General features: G+C 36.6%; 2 protein-coding genes across 2 annotated transcripts in view; one reads left to right on the top strand and one right to left on the bottom strand.

Annotated features, from left to right (window-relative positions):
- LOC134805250 (probable ubiquitin carboxyl-terminal hydrolase FAF-X) overlaps positions 1-17,056 on the bottom strand; it is a 53,056-nt gene extending 36,000 nt beyond the window's left edge. Inside the window, exons 1-26 of the mRNA XM_063778563.1 lie at positions 16,865-17,056; positions 16,337-16,375; positions 16,125-16,197; positions 13,627-13,756; positions 13,311-13,530; positions 13,019-13,174; positions 12,338-12,539; positions 10,704-10,862; positions 10,218-10,371; positions 9,131-9,282; positions 8,769-9,026; positions 8,594-8,692; positions 8,320-8,462; positions 4,391-4,611; positions 4,149-4,279; positions 3,832-4,028; positions 3,642-3,744; positions 3,247-3,415; positions 2,835-3,081; positions 2,435-2,690; positions 2,133-2,264; positions 1,452-1,699; positions 1,258-1,371; positions 884-992; positions 490-643; positions 104-234 (exon numbers count right to left, since the gene is read on the bottom strand). Of these exons, the coding sequence (XP_063634633.1) occupies positions 104-234; positions 490-643; positions 884-992; positions 1,258-1,371; positions 1,452-1,699; positions 2,133-2,264; positions 2,435-2,690; positions 2,835-3,081; positions 3,247-3,415; positions 3,642-3,744; positions 3,832-4,028; positions 4,149-4,279; positions 4,391-4,611; positions 8,320-8,462; positions 8,594-8,692; positions 8,769-9,026; positions 9,131-9,282; positions 10,218-10,371; positions 10,704-10,862; positions 12,338-12,539; positions 13,019-13,174; positions 13,311-13,530; positions 13,627-13,756; positions 16,125-16,166 (3,927 nt within the window). The 5' untranslated portion in view covers positions 16,167-16,197; positions 16,337-16,375; positions 16,865-17,056. The remainder of the gene's footprint in view (positions 1-103; positions 235-489; positions 644-883; positions 993-1,257; positions 1,372-1,451; positions 1,700-2,132; positions 2,265-2,434; positions 2,691-2,834; positions 3,082-3,246; positions 3,416-3,641; positions 3,745-3,831; positions 4,029-4,148; positions 4,280-4,390; positions 4,612-8,319; positions 8,463-8,593; positions 8,693-8,768; positions 9,027-9,130; positions 9,283-10,217; positions 10,372-10,703; positions 10,863-12,337; positions 12,540-13,018; positions 13,175-13,310; positions 13,531-13,626; positions 13,757-16,124; positions 16,198-16,336; positions 16,376-16,864) is intronic.
- Positions 17,057-20,185: 3,129 nt separating this feature from the next.
- LOC134805088 (tRNA-uridine aminocarboxypropyltransferase 1) lies at positions 20,186-21,556 on the top strand. Its single transcript, XM_063778376.1, has 2 exons — positions 20,186-20,456; positions 20,805-21,556. Exons 1-2 carry the CDS (start codon positions 20,202-20,204, stop codon positions 21,537-21,539), a joined length of 990 nt encoding a protein of 329 aa, XP_063634446.1. The 5' UTR covers positions 20,186-20,201; the 3' UTR covers positions 21,540-21,556.
- Positions 21,557-21,892: the final 336 nt, after the last annotated feature.

The raw sequence follows: 21,892 nt of genomic DNA, 5'->3' as shown, positions 1-21,892 counted from the left end.
TGTTGACAAATGGTATAATGAATACCACAAATAAAAACCAATGTGCTGCTGCTGGTGCGAAAACGAATGCCGCTTAATAAAGGATGTGTCTTAAAATACTGACCTGAGGATTAGGACAGTCGATCATCAAGTACAACGCCGTGTCTTGCCACCATGACTCGTTCAATAAAGCTTCCAGCCTTCCTCCGCCAAGAGCCAGGCATATTGTGACTACCTCCATACATTCTCGTACCACTGGAGACAAAACGCTTTATGTGGATGATTATTCAACAACAAACAGTAACAAAATATTGTTTAGGATAAAAGAATAGCCACTTCAAATACATTGTAGCTTCTGTCGCTGGCGTCAAGTTTTGACCATTATTAATTTGGTTGTGTAGGTTAGGAAGGGCGCCCCGTTTCCAGTACAAAATGAACACATCTACGTGTTCTTGGCAGTGAATGTGTTAAGCTCCATTGTGATGGTAAAGTATGTACAAAGTATGTTACATGTGACGTCGTCGGGATGAACAGCGCTGTTGGCGTCGACGGGCTGCGCGACGGAGAAAGCCAGCCCGTAGAGAGCGCGCACTGTGGCCGTCGTGGGTACGCACCACCACACCAACGAAGACACTACGTCGCTGTCTTCTGTACTATTCACCACCTACATACACAATCATAATGTAAACACGTAAATGGAGGTCGGGAAATTAGGAGTTGCAGGCCAACTAGTTTATAAGGATGGTAGCCCCTTTTCTCGCAGAGCAAAAATGTGCAGAAACTGCGCAACTAGTCGCGGTCTATTATGACATGACGGACACACAATATTTCTACGCATGTTTGAGAAATAATCATGTTTTTATTTCCAGACTATGATATAAATTGTAAAGTAAGCAACGAATACCTGCTCGCCCAGAGTGTTGGCCAGTTTCTCGGCAATCGCTTTCACTATCAATTCGCAGTTGTGGCTGGGCACTGTTTGAAGTGCTTCGCGTAAAATAGTTACGTCCATTCTGAAATAAACAATTGTTTTAAATAGCAATCAATAGTAGGAATGAGTCACGTACTAGAGTTCATCTACTGGACGCTTAAGCAGGACATTACATTGTGGTTTTGCGACCAAATAAAATAACAAAAATAGTACATTATTGCAGAGGCCGGGAAAGGGCAATTCCTGGATGAGTTTCGATTATGTCGGACGACGCAAAGCGGAGAAGCAAAGAGAAAGTATGAAAGTGATTAAAAATATGTATAGAATAAAATTGCTGTATATATTACCTAAAGTCTTTGTCAACTGATGTATCTGAGCCATCCGGAGCCAATATTTCGAAGAGGTGGCCCAATGTGTATAAGACTAGTTTAGCCAATCTGACTAAAGATAGATAGCCCACCCTGAAAACAAGCATTTTCAATTAAAGTTAGATAATATAACAACTGAAACACAAGGAGTTGCACTGTAATAATATTAGTACCTTCTTGTGTGAGACGAAGCTCCTTGTAGAAAGTCTTTGTCAGACAAACACTGAATTAATAAAGGTGCCTTTTTAACACAGGCCAGTTGGAAACTGCGACTGCGATCTAGTCTGGTGTCCGAGGACGGCATCACCATACTGTAAAGCACCTCGACGTTGTACGCGACTGTGGGCGGCGCAGGCCCGTATAGCATGTCCCTTAACTTGGCATCCTCGCGACTGAGTAAAGCCTCCGTCAGCTTATCCACCTGAAATGAGAAAGGAACTTACTTTACTAAAAAAGTTCCGTTAATTTGTTTGTAGTATGGTATGACAACCCGATAACTCAGGTGTTTATAATACTAGAGTTAGACCACTATAAGTCTGCAACGATTTTGATACCACACGCAGTGCAAGTGTTATTTGAAACGTCAAACCTCTATGAAATTGTCGTATAAATAACACTTGCACTGCGTGTGCTATCAAAATCGTTGCAAACTTGTCTTGTTTTGACTCTATAAATCGCTACGTTGTTTCGGACCCGTCAATAGTTAAGTGCTGACTCTGAGTGTAATTTACGCAAAGCCTGAAAATCTTTCGTTTCCGGTGAAACGGGTTTCTGTATCAGTAAAACACACCAATACTATAAGATATTTTTCTCAATACTCATCTAATATGGTATTAATGAATTAGTTTACTCACCGTAAGTTTGTGTGCCGGGCAAATTTGGGAGAGTAGATGAGCAGCTTCCATTAATTGGGGATGTTTTTTCAAAACGCCAACATGTTCCAGTTCCAATATGAATGGTATATACCAAGTACCTTGCGCAAAAAGCTGAAAACAAACCCATCAATATATATATATATATATATACGCTGACTAAATAATCAAATAAACACGACGACATTGTTAAATTTGCTCTTTAGCACTTTCTTAAAAAAATATAATAACAAGTAGTGACGGCACCAATTCTAAGAATAGGAAAAGAAAACACCGAGTCTCACCACTCCGGGCAAGGCGTGCTCAGGCGTGGGCGGCGCGGGCGGCGACGACGTGCTGGAGTCGCTGCTAGAGTCGCTGCCGCACGTGGGCAGGTGGCCGTCATACACTTTGGCGACGATCACAGTTTTGTCCCGGACGGGAATTTGAGAAAGAATTTTACGATCGTGGGACGAATCTAAGAGTTCGCCATTTAAATATAGTTCTACCTTATTTACAAACAATTCTAATTTTGTATTAGTGTCTGAAGCACATTTTAACCTGAAAACAGACATTAAAACCAGATAGAAGATGATTGAGATCCTACCTTTATTTATATCAGGCATCTACACGTAAATAAATTCTGCAATATTTGTTTTTAGTAACTTATATCAAAACTAGGAAATTAAGTCAAATAAAACTGACCTTCTTTGGATTGCCGCTCGCAACGAGTATAAAGCCTCGTTAAAGTGTGAAAATAGCTCGATATCATCGAGTTGTCTTTGGCCAGTTTGAAAATTAAATCTGACTATAATGGTGCATTGTCGGCCCCTACCAGATCTGTACATCGGTAATATTTGCCTCTCTGCTGAAAACCTTCTATCACATTCATTTATATATTCCTGTATGGCACGAATGACTCTACACATTCTAGTACAACTTTCAGTCGCATCTGAAAATAAACGGTTGAATTTAAAACGGAACTCGAAATATCTCCAATTAAATTCAACTCTCTTATACTCCAATTAAGACGTAATTAGAGTGACAGAGTGGTGTCCGCAATTTGCGAAGTGCTGTGTTCGTGGTAGGTCCTTAGAGCAGTGACACAGTGACATACCTTCGTTGAGGTTGATATCCGTCTGAAGGAGCTGCGTGCGCGCGCAGCACTGCGTGAGGAAGGCCTCGTGGTGCGTGGCGGGCGCCACCGCGCCGCTCACGCACGTGCACACCTCGCGCAGCAGCTCGATCCCGCGCGCGGAGATCTCGTCCTCGCACTCCGTTATCACCTGCAACAAATACCTCCAACTCAAACTAAGGTTATATCGTTCCATAGATACTTTGGGATTAATTCAGAACCTGCATGACCTGTATTACAGCCATCTAATGGTGATAGTTGTAGTGTTTATGAAGAACAAAGCATTATCTATTCCTTGAAATCATTCAGGGGGAAACAATGGTAATTTGCGTTGTATTTGCACCGGTGAATATATTTGAACTATGAATATTACTTACCCTCCACAAATAATCTAACCCTATGAGATCAGCATCGTTAAGCAGGAAGCTCCGTCGTTTCACGCGGAGCTTTCCTTCTTTTGAATTTACTGCTTTGAAGAATCTATAGTAACAAAGAAACAAAATTATATATAATTTACATTGTTTATTTATATAATTAATAAATTTTTGTAACATATCGCTATGTTACCTTTCGAAACACTTGATGCCAGCATGTGTTAATAAATTTGGAGATAAAGTCATGATATTCCGACGAAAAAAATGCAAATTGATATTAGGATCTAGATCGGGTTCCTCGCCCATCAGCTTGCTGAACCAACGAAAGCAGGCTTCGCGGTCCCCTAGGTGCGCCGGCCGCTCCGCCAGGCACGACCATATTTGTTTCGCCTGCAACAACACTCTAATTAAATCCACCCAGCTCCACTCCTCATCATTTTTAATTTCGAAGAATAAAATTTGACAGACAATTTCACTGAGACCTAATGTAGTACAAGGAAAATTCTATACCTGTTCCGCGCAAAGCCACAACTGTCCATCTTTGAGCAGGAATCGTAAAAAACTCAGCCTTTCCTGAACTTGCGCCGCATGGGCATATCTGCCATCGGGCAACCAGTTATCCCAGTCAATTTCCCCTTCTCCTGAAAATAATATTAGTAAGTTACCTAGTGCAGGGCGATACATTGATTATGTTTAATAGCAGTAAGTAGGTAATAGAGAGTCAGTGGTTGTATATAGTTTAGTGTCGGTACCGGCAAGCTTAGCCCGCACTCCGTCCATGTAGTTGGTGAGAGAGTCGGTGACGAGGATGACGAGGGAGTGCTGCGTCTGCAGCCGGTCGATGAGCTCCTGCCGCGTCACGTGCGGCCGCACGCCGCTGCCTGCGCCCGCCTCGTACAGGCAGCAGATCTCGCGCATCATCTTCAGAGCCGGCAGTACCCATCTTTCGTTACTTTTCAGTTCCTCCACACATCTACCAAACAATTAGCACTTATAAACTGTTTTTAACTTCATCATTTTAAGTATTCAATTTAAAGAATAATCACTCGTAGCCACAGACTGATCTTGCATTAAGGATGACAGTATAATTTGTTTGTTAACAGCAGTTAAGGCGACGGTAGCGGTGGGTAAAATTTCAGATTCTGTCAATTTACCCCATTTCACACACAAGCGCACTTCACGCACACTACCTCACTTTACTGGGACAGGTCAGTGACCCATCATGTTTTTTTTAAGATTGGACTTTTAGTTTAGTATTGACCACTAGCCTCCTTTGAGGGTAAAAGCGTTCCATTGAAAGATGAAAGAGAAACAATGCATTTAATCTTGCTTTCCTTGTCTGTTCATGTCACACGTGACGTACTTACCTATTTAATTAATTTGATTGTTGACTGTTTTACTACCTAATATTGCATTGTCGAGATACGCGTTTTGTACAATTAAAGCGAATAAAACAAGATGTCATTAAGTCAGATGTAAAATGTTATTTACTACTCTGTACGGTTTTTCATAAGGTGCAAAATCCATTCAATAGGAATTTAAATAAATAAAGTTTCAGCAGGGTGGCAATTCCATTTTGGCGGATAAAGCGAAACAGAATAGTTCTATCGAACCTGCTTACAAATTTTCACGAGAATCAGTTGAGAAATGTGATCTGCAAAGGAGAACATACAAAAGCATTTTTGCCCAAGCTGAAACGGAGACCTTTGCTAACGCTCGGCCAATGATGGTTTAGGTACACCTATAAAAAATGGTTGTCCCTGCTGTAATTTTAATATCTTTATATTTCAACGGTATAGTTTTGCCTTCAAAAATAATCGGTATCGCTAAACAATAGCGGTACCTTACTACTTATACGTTCACGAAATCGGTATCTGCATATCTTGATTGTTAGTAAACTAACCTGAAAAATAATCTCAAAACCACCGAAACATTTATGTACAGTCACTTGCAATAATATGTTACGTCATTAGCGCCAACTTTGCCTCCAGGGAAACTTTGCTCAAAACGACAATTTTAAACAAATTCGTTAATGTAGAAAAAATTATAATAGTTAAGGCCACCCTGCTATTTTTAGTAGAAAATAGGTTATATTTCTGACAAAACTATATACCAAACTTGTGCATAACTTGACTTGGGAATTTAGAGTTTGAGCGAATTGTCTAATATAGGGTATATTTCGGCGGGCAAAAAATTGATAAATAATGAATGCAAGTAGAAAAAATTGAGAACCCTTTGACAAATATTTCCGGGTTTGAGTTATAACACATGAAGCATAGATTATGTCTATTGAGATTTAAACTAAAAAGGCCTAAATACACAAAAGTTTTAGCGGTGGGCAAAGTAATCCGGTAATTTGGCATCTATACCAACATTGCCCACCACCAAAAACGGATTAGGGTTGTCACTTTCATCTAATTTACCCAACTTCGCAAGTAAAAGAAGGTTATGTTTGTACACTAAAATAAATTTATAAATATATACTGTATTTAATTTGTCTTATTATCCTTTATTTAGATGTTTTATCCCGTTAACGAATGAAAAACACAACAAAAATCATATTTTTGGCCATTAAACTATTGTAACAGATTTTCTCAAAAGTGACAATCCTAGCCTTTGTAAAATGCTTAGGCGAGCCTTATTTGGAAATGGGCAAAAACGGGTAGGCAACATTGCCCAGCAAATTTATTTTAAAGTTTTTACACTTATCGCTAAGTTATTAACAGGGAATGGTAGGATTGCCCAAAACCTTTAAGTGATCCTTAGACATCATCATCATACGAGCTGTATTTGAATACCAAATTGACGTGGGCAATGTTGGCGAAAACCCCGGATATCTTTGCCCGCCCTCTAAAACGCAAAAAAATTAGTAAAAACACGATAAAAATTTTTTTTTTTTTCAAATAAACTGATGCGTTTGATCACAATGGACGTGCTGAGCAAAAAAAGTCATATGATGTGATGTTTTTTGAGAAATTCGTTTTAAAAAATAAGCGGGCAAAGTTGGTGATAATGACGGTACCTACTCTTCGAAGGCCGCAAAAATATGTGACATGGTCTTATGGTTCTACAAATAAGATCGTGTCAGATATTTTTGCGGCCTTCGTTGTGTAACATAAATTGCAGACATTTGGAATAATTATTTTATTTAGTTTCAACGAAAGTTTCAAGTTTAGTACGAAAATACTTCAGATATGCAATATGCACAAAATGTAGACCTAATCGAAATAAAACATTGCTTTTTATAGGTAATTTATAAAACATTCGATACATAGGTATACATAACAATAACTAGAGCGCTATTGGCCTGTAAGCTTCATCTCGGTCTCCAAAGCCGCAAAAACTCGCTAGTACTTAGTGCTGGTCTAGCCGTTATTTTTTCTTGAAGATTTTCAGAGAACAGCACGTACACGCATTATACATATAGACGGAACGAACCGCATAATCATTATCATTTATTCGTCGCAATCCATTGTATTACAGATCTAGGTACAAGACTTTCAGGTATTACTTATACGAATTACATAACTCTTCCTGTTAATAGGCATTATTTTAAGATAAAAGTTCTATAATATAATACAAGATTACAATTGTCATCAAAATTCATTGACGTACAGAAGTCAAATACGTTTTTAAACTGACGCAAAATGATACCAGCATAATAAAAATTGATCCCAATCAGTAAAGATGAGTCTTTAAACTTTTTTTATTTTAAGCGAGTTTTGAAGGAACATAATACTTAAATTCGACTGTAATCGTATTGTTTTAAGATAGTTTACTGCGGTTTTCAACCATTATAACAGCAAATCAAATTTAAATGAGACGCGAGCTGATATTAATGTACCCTATTTTTTGAAATACAATTTATCTACTGGTATACTTTCTCGTGTGCGTATATGATTTAATGTCAATATAATTGTCAAAAGCAAGAAAATCAAGCTGTCATTTTCATTTGAAGAAGTACACGTGTGCTCCGGTGTAGCCCCAACGGGCATCTGACTTGAAGAAGAATTTTGAGTGATGTCGTCAATGTATGGAAATTGTTCGAAAGTTTACATTTGAGATTGAATTTCTGTGTTGTCTTTGTGAGTAAAAATATAAATCGATAATAAATTGGTAGCTGGATTATCTAGCTTTCAGAATCATACAATAATTCAATTACTGTCAAAGACAAAATTGTTTTGCTTCCGTCTCAAACGGAACTCCATATTTTGATTTTTTGATACTTTTAGTGTCGATTTGTAGAGAATAACAGCAAATTAAAAATACAATGGCATGAAGAGTCGGTACACGGTTTCTTCGTGAACAAATTTACGTGTAATTTAATGCAATTATTAAACATTTATTGAACAAATTATGGTTACAAAGTGAGGTCTAAATCGAAAACGTCATATACCGGCCCCTTAACTAATACTTGCAACTACACAAATATGCAATACATAACACTAAATAAAAAAACCGGACAAGTGCGAGTCGGACTCGCCCACCGAGGGTTCCGTACTTTTTAGTATTTGTTGTTATAGCGGCAACAGAAATACATCATCTGTGAAAATTTCAACTGGCTAGCTATCACGGTTCGTGAGATACAGCCTGGTGACAGACGGACGGACGGACAGCGGAGTCTTAGTAATAGGGTCCCGATTTACCCTTTGGGTACGGAACGATAAAAAGTAATACTTACTTGTCTAACCAAAGCGTTTTCTGAGCGTCACGATCTTGACTACAACTATAATCTAGGATTTTTATTAGATTTGCCAAGGCCACATCCATTATTTCAGTGCATACTTCGTCAGAATGTGCCAAATTCCAAAATAGTACCAGCACCTAAATAAAAATTAATGAGTTAAGTTATTTAAGTAAGAAGTATACGAAATGTTACGTGTTCTGAGGACCAGCTTCGGTTCATTTGTGTAAGAATCTTATACACAATCAGCTATCAATTATGATGTATATACCTTGTTTGCCATAACACCATCTTTATCGTCCTCAGCTAGTCGTCGAATTACTTCCAATAATTTGTCACTTTGCTTCTTACTAGACGTCGCCCAACTCGCCTGCATAGGAACGTAAAATTAATAAAAAATAAATGTAAATGAAAATGAAATTTAAAAAAAATTGTTTTTAAAGTACCTTAAAACAGTCAAAAAGATGATCAAGTTGATCCGGTGTGAAATCCCAAGCAAGTTTTGCGAGTAAGTCGTGTAAATTTTTTACAATAGCTTCATGTTTTCCGTGCTGCGCTTTCCATATGGCATCCAAGTCCTCCCTGGTCAGGGAGTTCTCTTTTATCATAAACCTAAGCATCTTCTCCAGTCGGTCGACGTACTGTGGCTGGTGGAGGGAGTCTCGCAACACTATATCAACTACCTTGTTTTCTCGTATCCAGGTCTAAAACGAAATGTTATGGTTATCTAACATCAGCTACGAAACAGTATAGAAAATTGTTAATTTTAACAGAATTTGACAAAACTATGCCATAACAAACAACTCACTGTAATCACCGCAGGCGTCAACCACTCCGGCTTTGGTTGCTGGGACATGGTACTGATTAATTGATTGATTTCATTGAGGGCCGACATTTTACCATTGAATGACGACATTTGTAGCAAACGAAGTATCATTTTCAGGCGAAACATTTCCAAAGCTGAAACCAAATTTTTATAATTCAATCCCTGAAAGTTACCCATTGATCATTACGAGAAATTTAACTTCACGTTTCATAATTAAAACAGTAGGTAGATGAAAGTTAAAATTGTTATCAGGAAGCATCAATATGTAAGCTTCAACCTAAAACATGAAGCAGTGTTTCCGTCGATCGGTGTCTTCAGATCTCGCAGCATTGTGGATGTAAGTCAGATGAGAACGATGTAGCAACTCAGGGGCGGATGGATATAACGGCGCCCCTAAGCAGCTACAGGGTTCGCATCTAACTTGCTTCTAATCTCTTGCTGGGGACCTAAATGGTATTGGTGAGAATCGTCAATTCAATTATGTTGACAAAGTTGACATCATTTTTGACAGAGAATCCTTTTGCATTTATGTGGCAGGTACAAATTATTTTAATAAAAAAATAGCATCCACGCAAAAACTGTTGATTTACTAGTTTTATTCAATACGATAATTATCACCTCCATCATGAAACAAAGAGTGGCCGAAAACTGGATATCAGTATATTTATAATATTGCTGTAAATATATTTCCAAGAGGATGAACAGGAATAGCATGAAAGACTACCTAGTAAGACCAATGGCTGAACCCACACCTGGACCATCTTCAAAAAACTAACAAGTAACAACAAAAACCGGAAATCAAAATCAAAACAACCAACTGATCACAAAGAAAAACAACAAAAACAACCTCCCCCAAGCCGGCTGGTCCCCGTGGGGGAAAACGACCAACACCCTCCATTTAAGAAAAAGAAATAAACAACAACAACAACATAAAGATTGGAGGAGGCCTTTGCCACCTGGCAAACGGACACACAAAAAAAAAAGGAATTAGGGAAATATATGAACAAGAAATGTATTATCCAAGTAAAAAGGCTAAATAAAAAAATATATTTTTAAGATGTAAACTTACATTTAAGCAAACTGTGGTGATGTGGGGTCTTTATTGAGACGCATTTGCAAGCTCTTATTAAACAGGATACCGTGTCAGTCTTATTCTCGCTTCCCCGCGCTTCTTTTTTCAGCTCTTCATCTGTTAGGCTGTCCAGTAGAGTAGGGATACATTCCTAAAAGTTGAAGATTAGTCAAATGGTAAAAACAAATCTTTATACACCCAGTAAACACCAAGATCTGGACGTAAGGATATGTCCCGATCGCCGCGCACAGCGAGCAAAAAGTAATAATGTCATGTGTCTAATGTGTTCGTTTTATTTGATCAAATTATATTAAAAATCAATTTTTATGATATGATATAGCTAAGAGGGAAAATTACAATTATTTGTTACACAGTTTGTTCGAGGACGTTAATAGTCGACGCTTATGAAACTTGGGAATTCGTGACATGGGGTGCGTTGGGCGGTTAAGAAAGATGCACGGCTCGATAAGATAGTATACAAACCAGAACAGGCAAGAGATATGTGGTGACTGTGTGTGGAGTTAAGAGGTCGTGACAAAGACCGAGAGGACGCAGCAGTTGCCACACGGCGGCGACGCGAGTCTCGCCGCTGGTGGATTGTTCCAGCGACGAGGGCTGCTCGCTCCTCACGCCGGAAGAGATCTGCAAAATAAACCAACGTAGTATTAAAGGCGTTACAAGGGCTTAAAAGCCACATATACCTACACATTAATAACATGCAGTGTTAAAACTGGCAGGATAGGCAGACTGTAAAACAGAAGTTTACTTAAGAATACTAGTAGGGGAGAGGGGGGTAGCTATCACTGGAGGCAGCTTAGAACATATGAGTTTAAAAATGTATATTTGATGCAATAATGATCCAAATCCATATTTTGGGCTTGCAACATCGACCCACACAACTGTCACCTGACATATTTGAAGTTTGACAGAACATGAACGAACCAGTAGCTTAGTTCGTTTTCGATGCTACCCGTTAGCGGTATTTGTGCAAATTTGTAAGGTTTCTCAAGCTGTATTTGAAGGAAGTGGTTAGTGAAACTTAATTTAATAGATATGTTTTATCTATTATGTTTAGTGACGAAGGATGAATAATCAAAATTTGCAATGTTTCTACAAAATAACGACGTTTATTTTTTTAAGTAGGTGTTGGGGTAGCTATGAAAAAAAAATAGGAGGCAGTTTTGATTAGCTGTCTGTTCAAATCTACCCCGGCCATAAGAAATGTTCATATCTGCCCCGCTATTGACTGGCATTTAGTATGTAAATTGAAACCGTAATAATATGTATTTTAGTTATTTTAGTAAATGCTAATAATGCATTTACCTAAATTCCATGAACTAAGTGGTTCTGTACTTAATACGATTAGTCTTGTTTAATATAATATTTATTAGAATTTTGTATTTCGGTACAATATTACAAAATATTAAATTAGTACAATTCAATAAATAATTAAAACATTGCAGTTTATTGATAAAGAACCAGTAAAAATGGTACGGAATTATGAAAAAAGGAGAATCACAGAGAACCAAAATATAATAAATATTAAATACTTACTCATATAATCCGCTGCTGCAACATTATTGAGGTAGTTTTGAACAATGTTATGTTCAAAACTGCCTCAAGGGGGTAGCTTTTGTAAGATTTCAATACTTTTCAAAGGTACTCCCACTGAGGTACCTTTGAACACTCCAAAAAACATTAACGTACAAAACTACCCCATCTTTGTTGTAACTGCAAATTATACGAGTAAAATGTTAACACGATTATTTCTAGTGACAAACTGTGCCAAGTACAGATAAAAAAAACGCGTACATCTCGATATTATTGCCGTTACAGCCCATTTTTCAAATCTGCCCCACGTAAGTTCAAAGCTACCCACTCTTGGGGCAGTATCGAACATTATTCCTTGAGTAGCAAAAATCTAATTTGTACTTTTATCTTTAGCTTTATATATGTGCAAATGCAGTAATTATAATTACATAGGCTAATAATGTAGGTTGTTGTGTAGAGGCTTAAAACTGGATTCAATAGGTAATATTTTGAACTATGACAATTAATGTAAAAAGTGTACCAGGCTACCCCCCTCTCCCCTATATTATAAAAATTGTATTTCTCACCTCACTATTTTCTGCGATCATAAGACAATTAGGAACACTGTGGTTAGTTTCATTATTTGTCTTCTCTTCGTTATCTTTTTCAGTAGTCTCTGTCGAAACTTTTTCTTCCGAGTTAACAGATGCTGTGATTTCCAATTTTTGAAAACCCATTATTTCTTCAAATCGTTCACGCAGTTTAACAAAACCGCCAGCGTGACCAAATCTATAATCAAAACGAGAAATCCCTCAGATGTGTTTACTAAACTGTGGAGACTAAATAAAATACACCGGAAAAAAACTTCCATCTCTTATCTTCCATCCTCTGGGGGGTCCAGTAGGAGTTGCAATAACCTAGATCGGCGGTCGGCAACCTGCGGCCCGCGGGCCGCATGCGGCTCGTGAAATTGTCAATTGCGGCCTGCGAGCCTCTCTGGCTATGTAATATTGAAAAACGACAATGTCTTCTAAAGTCATAAATATTAACAAAATGCGGCCCGCGTCAACTTACTCATCGTTAACTACGCTACTAAAACTACGGAAAAAAAGGTTGCCGACCGCTGACCTAGATATATAACCCCTGCATTAAAGCAAAACCAAAGTTAGAAATGACAGTGAAACTCTGTTGCTCTACATGCTACATGTCATCTTCCCTATTTAGTACGAGAGTACCAAGAGGCTTAAGGGGTTAAAAGTAACGCTTACACATTGATAAGATGAACCAGCCACCCTCTAGGAGTTCTATGGTCTTGCGATCTACTAAATACTTCCGGCTCCTGTGTGGATCCTTGACCAGCAGTGGGTAAGTTGATGGTTGCTGACAATCCCTCACAGGTACGCGATGCATTAAAAGTGTGAAATCTGTAAGGACAAGAGTGTCAAAAGTTTTCTTCCATATTCCATGTTTAGCCTTAAGCATGGTTTCACTAAAATAAACAATTGCTGCTTGGCCTTTCAGATCATAATGCAAGTGCAAATCCCATAGACCTTTACTTACTTGTTGTTGGGATTAAAGGCCATAGACAATAAATGCAGGAATCTAGGATCATTTAATTTCATCGCACACAGTTTGACCAACTTCTCGCAATTGGATCGCACACATTGCTGGATGTTATTTTTCCAGGAGGACACAGCATCGTCGGTCAGTATCTTTGTAAACGAGACTGTGAGGGCATCATTGTAGAACCGTTGACAAGCCACGTTGTTCTCATCTTCACCTGTTCATAAGTCATTGTATTGGTTAGTCAGAAGTCGTCGAAGATCTACATTGCATAGATACAATTGCATTCGCGTAAAAATAATGTTTAAATTACCCCTCGCCGCCAATTCGGTTGCAGCAATAAGAAGCACCTCCAATTCCTGCTCTGGTAACACTGGTACCACCCATCTGGGATGTGATATTTTTTCCTCAAGTGCTTTTAATTTGGCCTCAGGGAAAGTAATCTATAAAAAAAAATTAAGTGCTATGAAAATCAGTATTTGACCACAATGACCATAAATGTTTGCTGACTTAAATTATTCTCCTTTAACATGGTTTTTTCCTGCCACAACACTGGCAAAGAAACCTACAGCCCGCCTGATGTAAGTGATCTCCGCCGCAATTATAATAAGTACTCCTGTATGTATAGATGCTTTCTTTCTTGAGACTGTCCAGTTTTTACCAAACTGATTAAGAAGGAGTGGCCAATGGTTTTATATGTAAGTAATTAATTAACCTTGGTACCTGCTCTTGTCTTTAGAGAAGAACATAAGACAAATAAGGCTAAACCTAGTTTGAATTTTATGATTTCAATCGTTTTTCAGAATATATTTTGGTAATAATGATTGTGAAGTTAGTAATCCACACAGAAGAATTATACCTTATTTAGCTGTTTCGCTTAAATTTCTTAAGGTTCTTTATTCATAAAATGCACAACACAGGTTATGGTTATACCTGTGTGTGTTTGGATTTTGGGTTTTAAATCTTTTACAAGACTGTACAATATTTATAAGCAAAGTCTTGAAATCTGTACTTTATTAAATTTTTAAATAGGGGGTTTAACTGCAATGTTTTGCCGCCAAAGAGCAGCACTAGCATAAATTGTAAACCAGAGAGTACTTAAACAGTTTTTAGAACAGTTTTCACTTTGACATTGATGTTGATGCATCAAGGCGGTTTGTTTACAGAGGCCTATAGAGAAACGCGAAAATCGAAATTTTGTTATCTTCCCCTTTATCGCTCGAATGTGCAGGTATGAATGGTAGGAATTATAGAGAGGCAGATAACGTAAAGTTTCGATTTTCGTGGTAGGCCCTCAGTATGTGCTAGTGGCGCTCCCTTCGCAGAGTCTTGCGTAATATGCCCAATTGACAAATTTGACGATGCTTTCATTAGATTATAATGATTTAATTTCTCTTAGAATTAACTAGCTTCTTTGTCAATGTGGGATGATGATGTTGATAGATAAATACTATTAAATATATGTCGGATGGAGCGGAAACGGATGAAGCATAAAGAGGTAACAGATTTACTTTTGCTTTTATAGTATTACTAGCATTTGCCTGTGACTTCGGTATTTAAGTGGAATTAGTAATTTGGGTAGGTTATTTTATATCCAATCTGCTTTTTATTGATTCCCCATTTACATAAACTTCCAACCCCTTTTATACCCTTATGGGAAGATTTCAAAGATAAAACATCTCCAACTCACTTACTCAAACTATCTCCATAGAAAATTTCATATAAGTTGGTTCAGCAGTTAATGATATCCCATGCAAACATCCACCCCCCATTTCACCCCCTTAAGGGATGATTTCTGGGATGAAAACTATCCTATGCCCTTTCCTGGTACACAAACTTTCTTTGTACCAAATTTCAACTAAATTGATTCTGAGAGGTAACATACAGACACACTTTCGCATTTACAATATGCAGATTTATTTTAGGTAAAATTACTTACTAATAATGATTGAAAAAAAAATAGGTTGTTTGTTGTTAGTTAAAACCTTTCAATCATTAACATAGTATAATTGAAATAAGGAAAACATTAATTGCATTAGTATCTTGAAGTAAAAATGTGCTTAGCCAATAAAAACAACCCTTATTTTCTTTTTTTGACCACATTTATTTACTAATGTACAGTGTAAACTCTTTATAACATCACTCGATTTAACGACAAACTCCTTAAAATGTCGAAATTGCTTGAGTTTGGTTGGTTTACCTTGTTTTCTATACAGTAACACACTCGATATAGCGTCACGCTCACTCTATTTAACGACAACAATACGGCATAATACATCATTAAGAAGTACTTTCTAAGTTGCCAAAATTGATAAAAACTGCAGCTGTGTACATTTTTTTGTTTCTGTTTTGTTGTTTTATTATCTAGCACGTGTTTACTTCGACTGACGTACCGGAGATTCTCAGAAATATTGTCTTTTATTTTTGTATGATCAACTTGCACATGTTTACCTTGGGCACTAGACTTTTGACACGGTGTTACACTTTATAGATTAATAGGTGTTGTTATTTGTATGAAATGAATGTTCTTCTTGTGCAAAATGTGTCCTAAGTATATTATAAACAGATACATTAGAATATTTAGAATAGTAAGATGACCTTTTTATTTCACTACATTTTACAACCACTCTCTATAACATCGAAAAATGCGCAGTCCCTTCAGTGTTGTTATATAGAGTTTACACTGTACTTAAAAATTACTCTCTTGTTATAAATACCATACCAGTACATGTATAATGTACCTATATTTGACTAATTCCTAATGTTAATTTTATATTCTAGTACTAACTAAAATAAAAACATTTTTCTTACCTCCCCGGGCATCTGATCCTGTTCTTTCATTGATATTGTCATTATTTTACAATATTATTATTCATTTCCTCTTCTGTAACAGCAAAACAATGATGAATTAGCATGTAAGTAGTAGGTATTCATCAAAGTTTTTCATTAAACAAAAAAAAACAATGCATTTTAATTATTTATAGAGTTAAACTAAAAATAAAGATTGTTTTTGTATTGTGTACCTGTAACTACGTTGGTGGGAGAAGTGCCGAACAGCACTGCTGTAAATATACATATATCCTCATTAATAATCAATACGCGATAGCTAAATGGTGTCTACAGTCCTGGATTTGTTCACTACACTTGAATAATTATAAGAAATTATCAGAATTTAGTATTATAATAAATTGCAAAAATTAATAATAACAAAAAGAATTTCATCTGGTGGATCTATATGACATTATTTTCGTTTCGTTATGATTACGACTTCTAGGTAATACAACTTATGTAATAATTGTTTCTTACTGTGTCATTGATAGTTGGAAAAAGAATTCTTTCAACCTTACTGATTTTGAATAATATCCCACTACGTCTTCTCTCGAGGGATGGGTCAAAGAAAAAATACTACCCTAAGTATGGATCAGCCGGCGCGACAAAATGGCGTCATTACCTTAGCTAAACAAGGAACGGCAAAAAAACAAATGTCCGTACAACTTCAAGAAGGATATCGTTGCTTCTCGATTGAGAGGCTTGGATATAAATACACTCACCTTAGTCATATATTTAGATTACAAAATATTACTCAATTCACTGTTAAAATTCCGCACTACCGACACTTTTTTGACGTTGAATAGGAAAAATTTAGTATAAATTTATATACACTTCAACATATAGTTAGTAACTCGAACTATTCAAGACTAGGTCCGAATTGTGGCTCTCGTCTTAACACTTGACCAAAAATTATCATGATGTGAAAACGAGATTGATCGAGATATAGAATAATTTTGTCGTTTGCTCTATTCGGACCACTTGTGAACTCGTCTAAGTGACAGTTCAAGTAGACAGATTTATTTTGATAATTTATTGATTTAAGTTTTAGTACTAAGATATGTTTAACTTAAACGATTGAATATTATTAAAATGCTTGTTGAGACCAAATTTACGATAGAATTACAAAAAAAGTCAAAAAATTGTTATCAAATAGTATATTATACTGCAATCAAAATAAATAATGTAATAAATCTTCTCAAACATCATAAATTATTACTTTTGTAATCTTAATCAATGGTCACCTTATTTAGCACAGTTTAATTTTCATCTCATTCAAAAGTACCTACGTGTTATTAAATGCTTTAATTATAATAAATTAATTTTTCCAAATTTAACCATACTATATAATAACGGGAGATATCTGAACGATTTCAAGTAAAGTCTGTCAATGTTGCTGTCAAACATCTGTCAAAGTTTTTTTTAAATATATGACAATCAAGTACCTACACAGCAACAGTGTTGCCAGATGGTCACAAAAGTCACATTTTTCGTGACTTTTCGCCTTCTCGTGTGACATGTGCGTGACTTACGATCTTGAGGCAATTTTTGTGACTTTTTAAGCTAGTCGAATTTTGGACAAGTTTAGTTCTGCAATTTGTATTATTTAGGAACGCGGTGAACGCACCCAAGTTGACACTTGCACTGACACCTTGACGTTACATCCACCATCATGTTTATTATAATAGTCGTGGCAAGATGAGACTTGTTACCTTGACATGACGGTGTCATTTAGTTTGATAGTAGTAGTTTTTTTTAGTGTATGATTCATTTATTTTAGCCTCATATCTCGAATATCTGTACGAATAGCATTATAATTACTTCGGACAAAAGTTTTATCACAAGATTTTCTACAAATTTGGTTATGTTCATTTTTACTCTGCGATCAATACTTAAGGAGCTACAGGCTGTTAAATTTAAATAAGAGATAAAAAATAGACGGTTTAAGAAAACGTCGTTTTTTCGTAATTGTTCATCAGAAAAGAAAAAAAGTTTAGGATAAGCAAGCTAAGCGACCTGCTGATATAATATAAAAAAAAAACCGGCCAAGAGCATGTCGGGCAATGCTCAGTGTAGGGTTCCGTAGTTACCCGTCCGTCAAAATAGACTATTTGCAAAAACTCAAAAACTGCTAAACAGATTAGGTTCGCTATATTTTTCCTTGAAAGTCTTTACTAAGTTTTACTATCACGATTTTTTAAATATTTTTTGGACCCATGGTTAAAATGCTAGGGGAACTAAAGTGGAAAACACAACTTTTTTCTTTCAGATCGATTATTTCCGAAAATATTAAATTGGTCAAAAATGGTCCTTAGAGACTCTTATTCATTTTAAAAGACCTATCCAAGACACCCCACACTATAGGGTTAAAGCGAAAAAAAAAATACATCCCCACTTAATGTAGGGGGCTGTCCATAAATTACGTCATCGATTTTTGACGATTTGTGCCCCCCCCCCCCCCTAAATTCATCCAAAAAACATGCTTCGAATGACCCCGTTTCCTCCTACGTCATGCTACCATCATCCGATGTCCAGACCCCCCCCCCTAATTTGTAATGACGTAATTTATGAATAGCCCCTAGGGGAGTCACCCTAAAAAAATATTTTTTCTAGTTTATATTTTACGACTTTGTCAGTGTAACAAATTTATATATTCATGCCAAATTTAATAATAGAAACTAGAAAAAAATATTTTTTTATGGTGGCTGCCCTACATTAAAGTGGGGATGAATTTTTTTTCGCTTCCACCCTATAGTGTGGGATGTCGTTAGATAGGTCTTTTAAAACGAATACTGGTCTTTAAGAACCATTTTTTGATCAACTTAATATTTTCGGAAATAATCGATTTGAAAGAAAATAAGTTGTGTTTTCCCCTTCAGTTCCCCTATCTTTTGAACCATGGGTCCAAAAAATATGAAAAAAAATCATAAAAACAATACTTAGTAAAGACTTTCAAGGAAAAATATAGCGAACCTAATCGGTATAGCTGTTTTTGAGTTTTTGCGAATAGTCCATTTTGACAGACGGGTAACTACGGAACCCTACACTGAGCATGGCCCGACATGCTCTTGGCCGGTTTTTTTTATATTTTATCAGCAGGTCACTTAGCTTGCTTACACCAAACTAAATTTTTTATTTATGATGAACAATTACGAAAAAAACGACGTTTTCTTAAATCGTTTATTTTTTATCTCTAATTTAACTTTAACAGCCTGAAGCTCCTAAAGTATTGATCGTAGAGTAAAAATAAACATAACCAAATTTGTAGGAAATTGTATGATAAAACTTTTGTCCGAAGTAATTATAATGCTATTTGTACATATATTCGAGATATGAGCAAAAATATGAAATAGGTACCTTTAACCCTCCCTGCACCCTTAGCACACCCCCTACCCTCGAGGACTTTTAGTATGTTTATCTGGACACCACAAGGTATACCTGTACCAATTTTCAAAACTACACGAATTATTTCCGCAGATTTTTCTAATTTGCTTGGGTTATTGACAATCTTAATTTTTTAACTTTCTCATTGATCCCCAAAAGTAGCCCCCATGCTTAAAATTCATTTGTTTACGTTACATGTCCGTCTTTGGGTCACTAATTTACATATGTGTACCAAATTTCAGCTTAATTAGTCCAGTAGTTTCCGTGAAAATAGGCTGTGACAGACGGACGGACAGACAGACAAACAGACGCACGAGTGATCCTATAAGGGTTCCGTTTTTTCCTTTTGAGGAAAAATCATATAAGGTTAGTAGATTTTTTGTGAAATATATTATTTTCTGAATTTCTTCTAACAAAATCGATTTACCTACCCATACAATACAATAATATAAAAATGTGACTTGAGCAGCAAAAACGTGACTTTTAGGGAAACGAAACGTAACTTATGACTCCAGAGCCCTGGCAACACTGCACAGCAAACAGTCTAGTTTAAAGTTAGTTTCGTATAATCTTGATCCTGACCAAATATAATACATTTCACTATCTTGACAAAGTTTTGAACAGTATAATATCGAAAAAAACATTTTATCAACGCGTTGCTACCTGCACCTGCGCATGAATATATCTTTTATTTTTTCAGAAATTGCTGTGTTAAAGCCCGCAAGTAACCTAAAAATGAACCCCAAAAGCCCCGAGGCTAGAAGCAGAGACGACAGGCCTTTTGACGGAATGATCATATCCGATTCTAATTGCCTTAACACATTAGACAGCCGGAGTTCCTGCCCTGTTTGCGGCAAGTCCCGAATGTATTTCTGCTACACATGTTTTGTTCTCGTATCAGACCTTAAAGGGAAAGTGCCATTCTGTAAAGTAAGATATTAAATTTCGTACCTCTAAATTTTTCCATGAGTGTATTATTTTAGTATTATCAAAACAAATTAAATGGAGATGTCGAAGTGATGATTTCTGGTGAGGAAGATAGTGGAATGATGGACTAAGCCCCACTTACAAGTGGTGTATGGTCCCACAGTAGATTTTACATCATGATCTGTGTCTTAACTCAATTCTGCTACTTGTATTCTTTTCTTAAAATATATAAATTGAATAACACAGTCTCCTTTTTGGTTTTGAAAAGTTAGGCAATTACCAATACAAACATTGGAACATTATGGTATTAGAGCTTGTCCATTAAACTTCACATTTTTGTTTTGTTTACAGTTGCCAATTAAGGTGGATATAATTAAACACAAAAGAGAAATAGATGGTAAAAGTACAGCAGCCCATGCAGCAGTTCTAGCTCCTGAGGATGTCAACATATATACATACCCCACTGTACCTAGGTACGAAAATGATGGCCGGACAGTGCTCTTGTATCCAGGTAGCCAAGCTATTTCTGTGAATGAGCTATTTATGGACAAACAGGATTCTATGTCTTACTCTGAATATGTTCTTTCTCAACTACCACATGGATACAATGTGGGTACATTGATGACACAAATATGCCCAAACAACAGACAAAACTCTAAAACTATATACCACACAGAGAGACTACCTGTGGATCGTGTAGTTCTGATAGACAGCACATGGAACCAGAGTCGTGGGATATATGGAGATGAAAGATTGCACAAGCTGCCTAAAATAGTTCTACAGAAACGTGCCTCACAATTCTGGCGTCACCAGAAAGGAAGTCCTCGGTGGTACTTGTCCACTATTGAAGCCCTTCACCAACTTGTGCTTGAGCTCCATGTGTGTGCATGGGGCTGCAGTGAACATTACAAAAATAATCTTACTTTAGAATTTCCTATTCATGGTTCAACAGAAAACCATACACAATGCATACCTTATGATGGTCAATATGATAATTTATTATTCTTTTTCAAGTATATGTATGAAAAATTGCATACATTGTATAAACATGAGGATTTATTAGCATATAAAAGACCTATGAAGTAGAAATAAATGCATTTATTGAGTAGTATTTATTTTATTTCTTAACACGATTAATGTTACAATGGCACCCCAACATAAGGTGCAGGGGGTTCAGCAAACAGAGTTTTTGAAAAATCATAGAGCTTTTTTACATCTTTATGTAGTAGGTAAGAATAAGATCATTTGTATGGAAAAACTAGCAGAATGCGCTTTCTTAATTCATTGTAATTAAATTGTACATGCAAAAATACAAAGCCTACAGAAGAAGATTCAGCAAACTGCATTTACTTATACCTACATGGCTATATATTAATTACTTCGTGATGACGGGTATTAAGGGGCCCACTGATTAACAGTCCGCCGGACGGTATCGGCCT

This window comes from Cydia splendana, chromosome Z (genome assembly GCF_910591565.1).
Source record: "Cydia splendana chromosome Z, ilCydSple1.2, whole genome shotgun sequence".
Classification (NCBI taxonomy): domain Eukaryota; kingdom Metazoa; phylum Arthropoda; class Insecta; order Lepidoptera; family Tortricidae; genus Cydia; species Cydia splendana.
Note: the sequence above shows the minus strand (reverse complement) of the source record. Positions and strands in the feature narration are given on the sequence as shown.

Coding starts and splice junctions, on each gene's coding strand:
- LOC134805088 (XM_063778376.1), top strand. CDS start 20,202: ATGAATATATCTTTTATTTTTTCAGAAATTGCTGTGTTAAAGCCCGCA. Junction 20,457..20,804: donor GGAAAGTGCCATTCTGTAAA/GTAAGATATTAA, acceptor TTTTGTTTACAG/TTGCCAATTAAGGTGGATAT.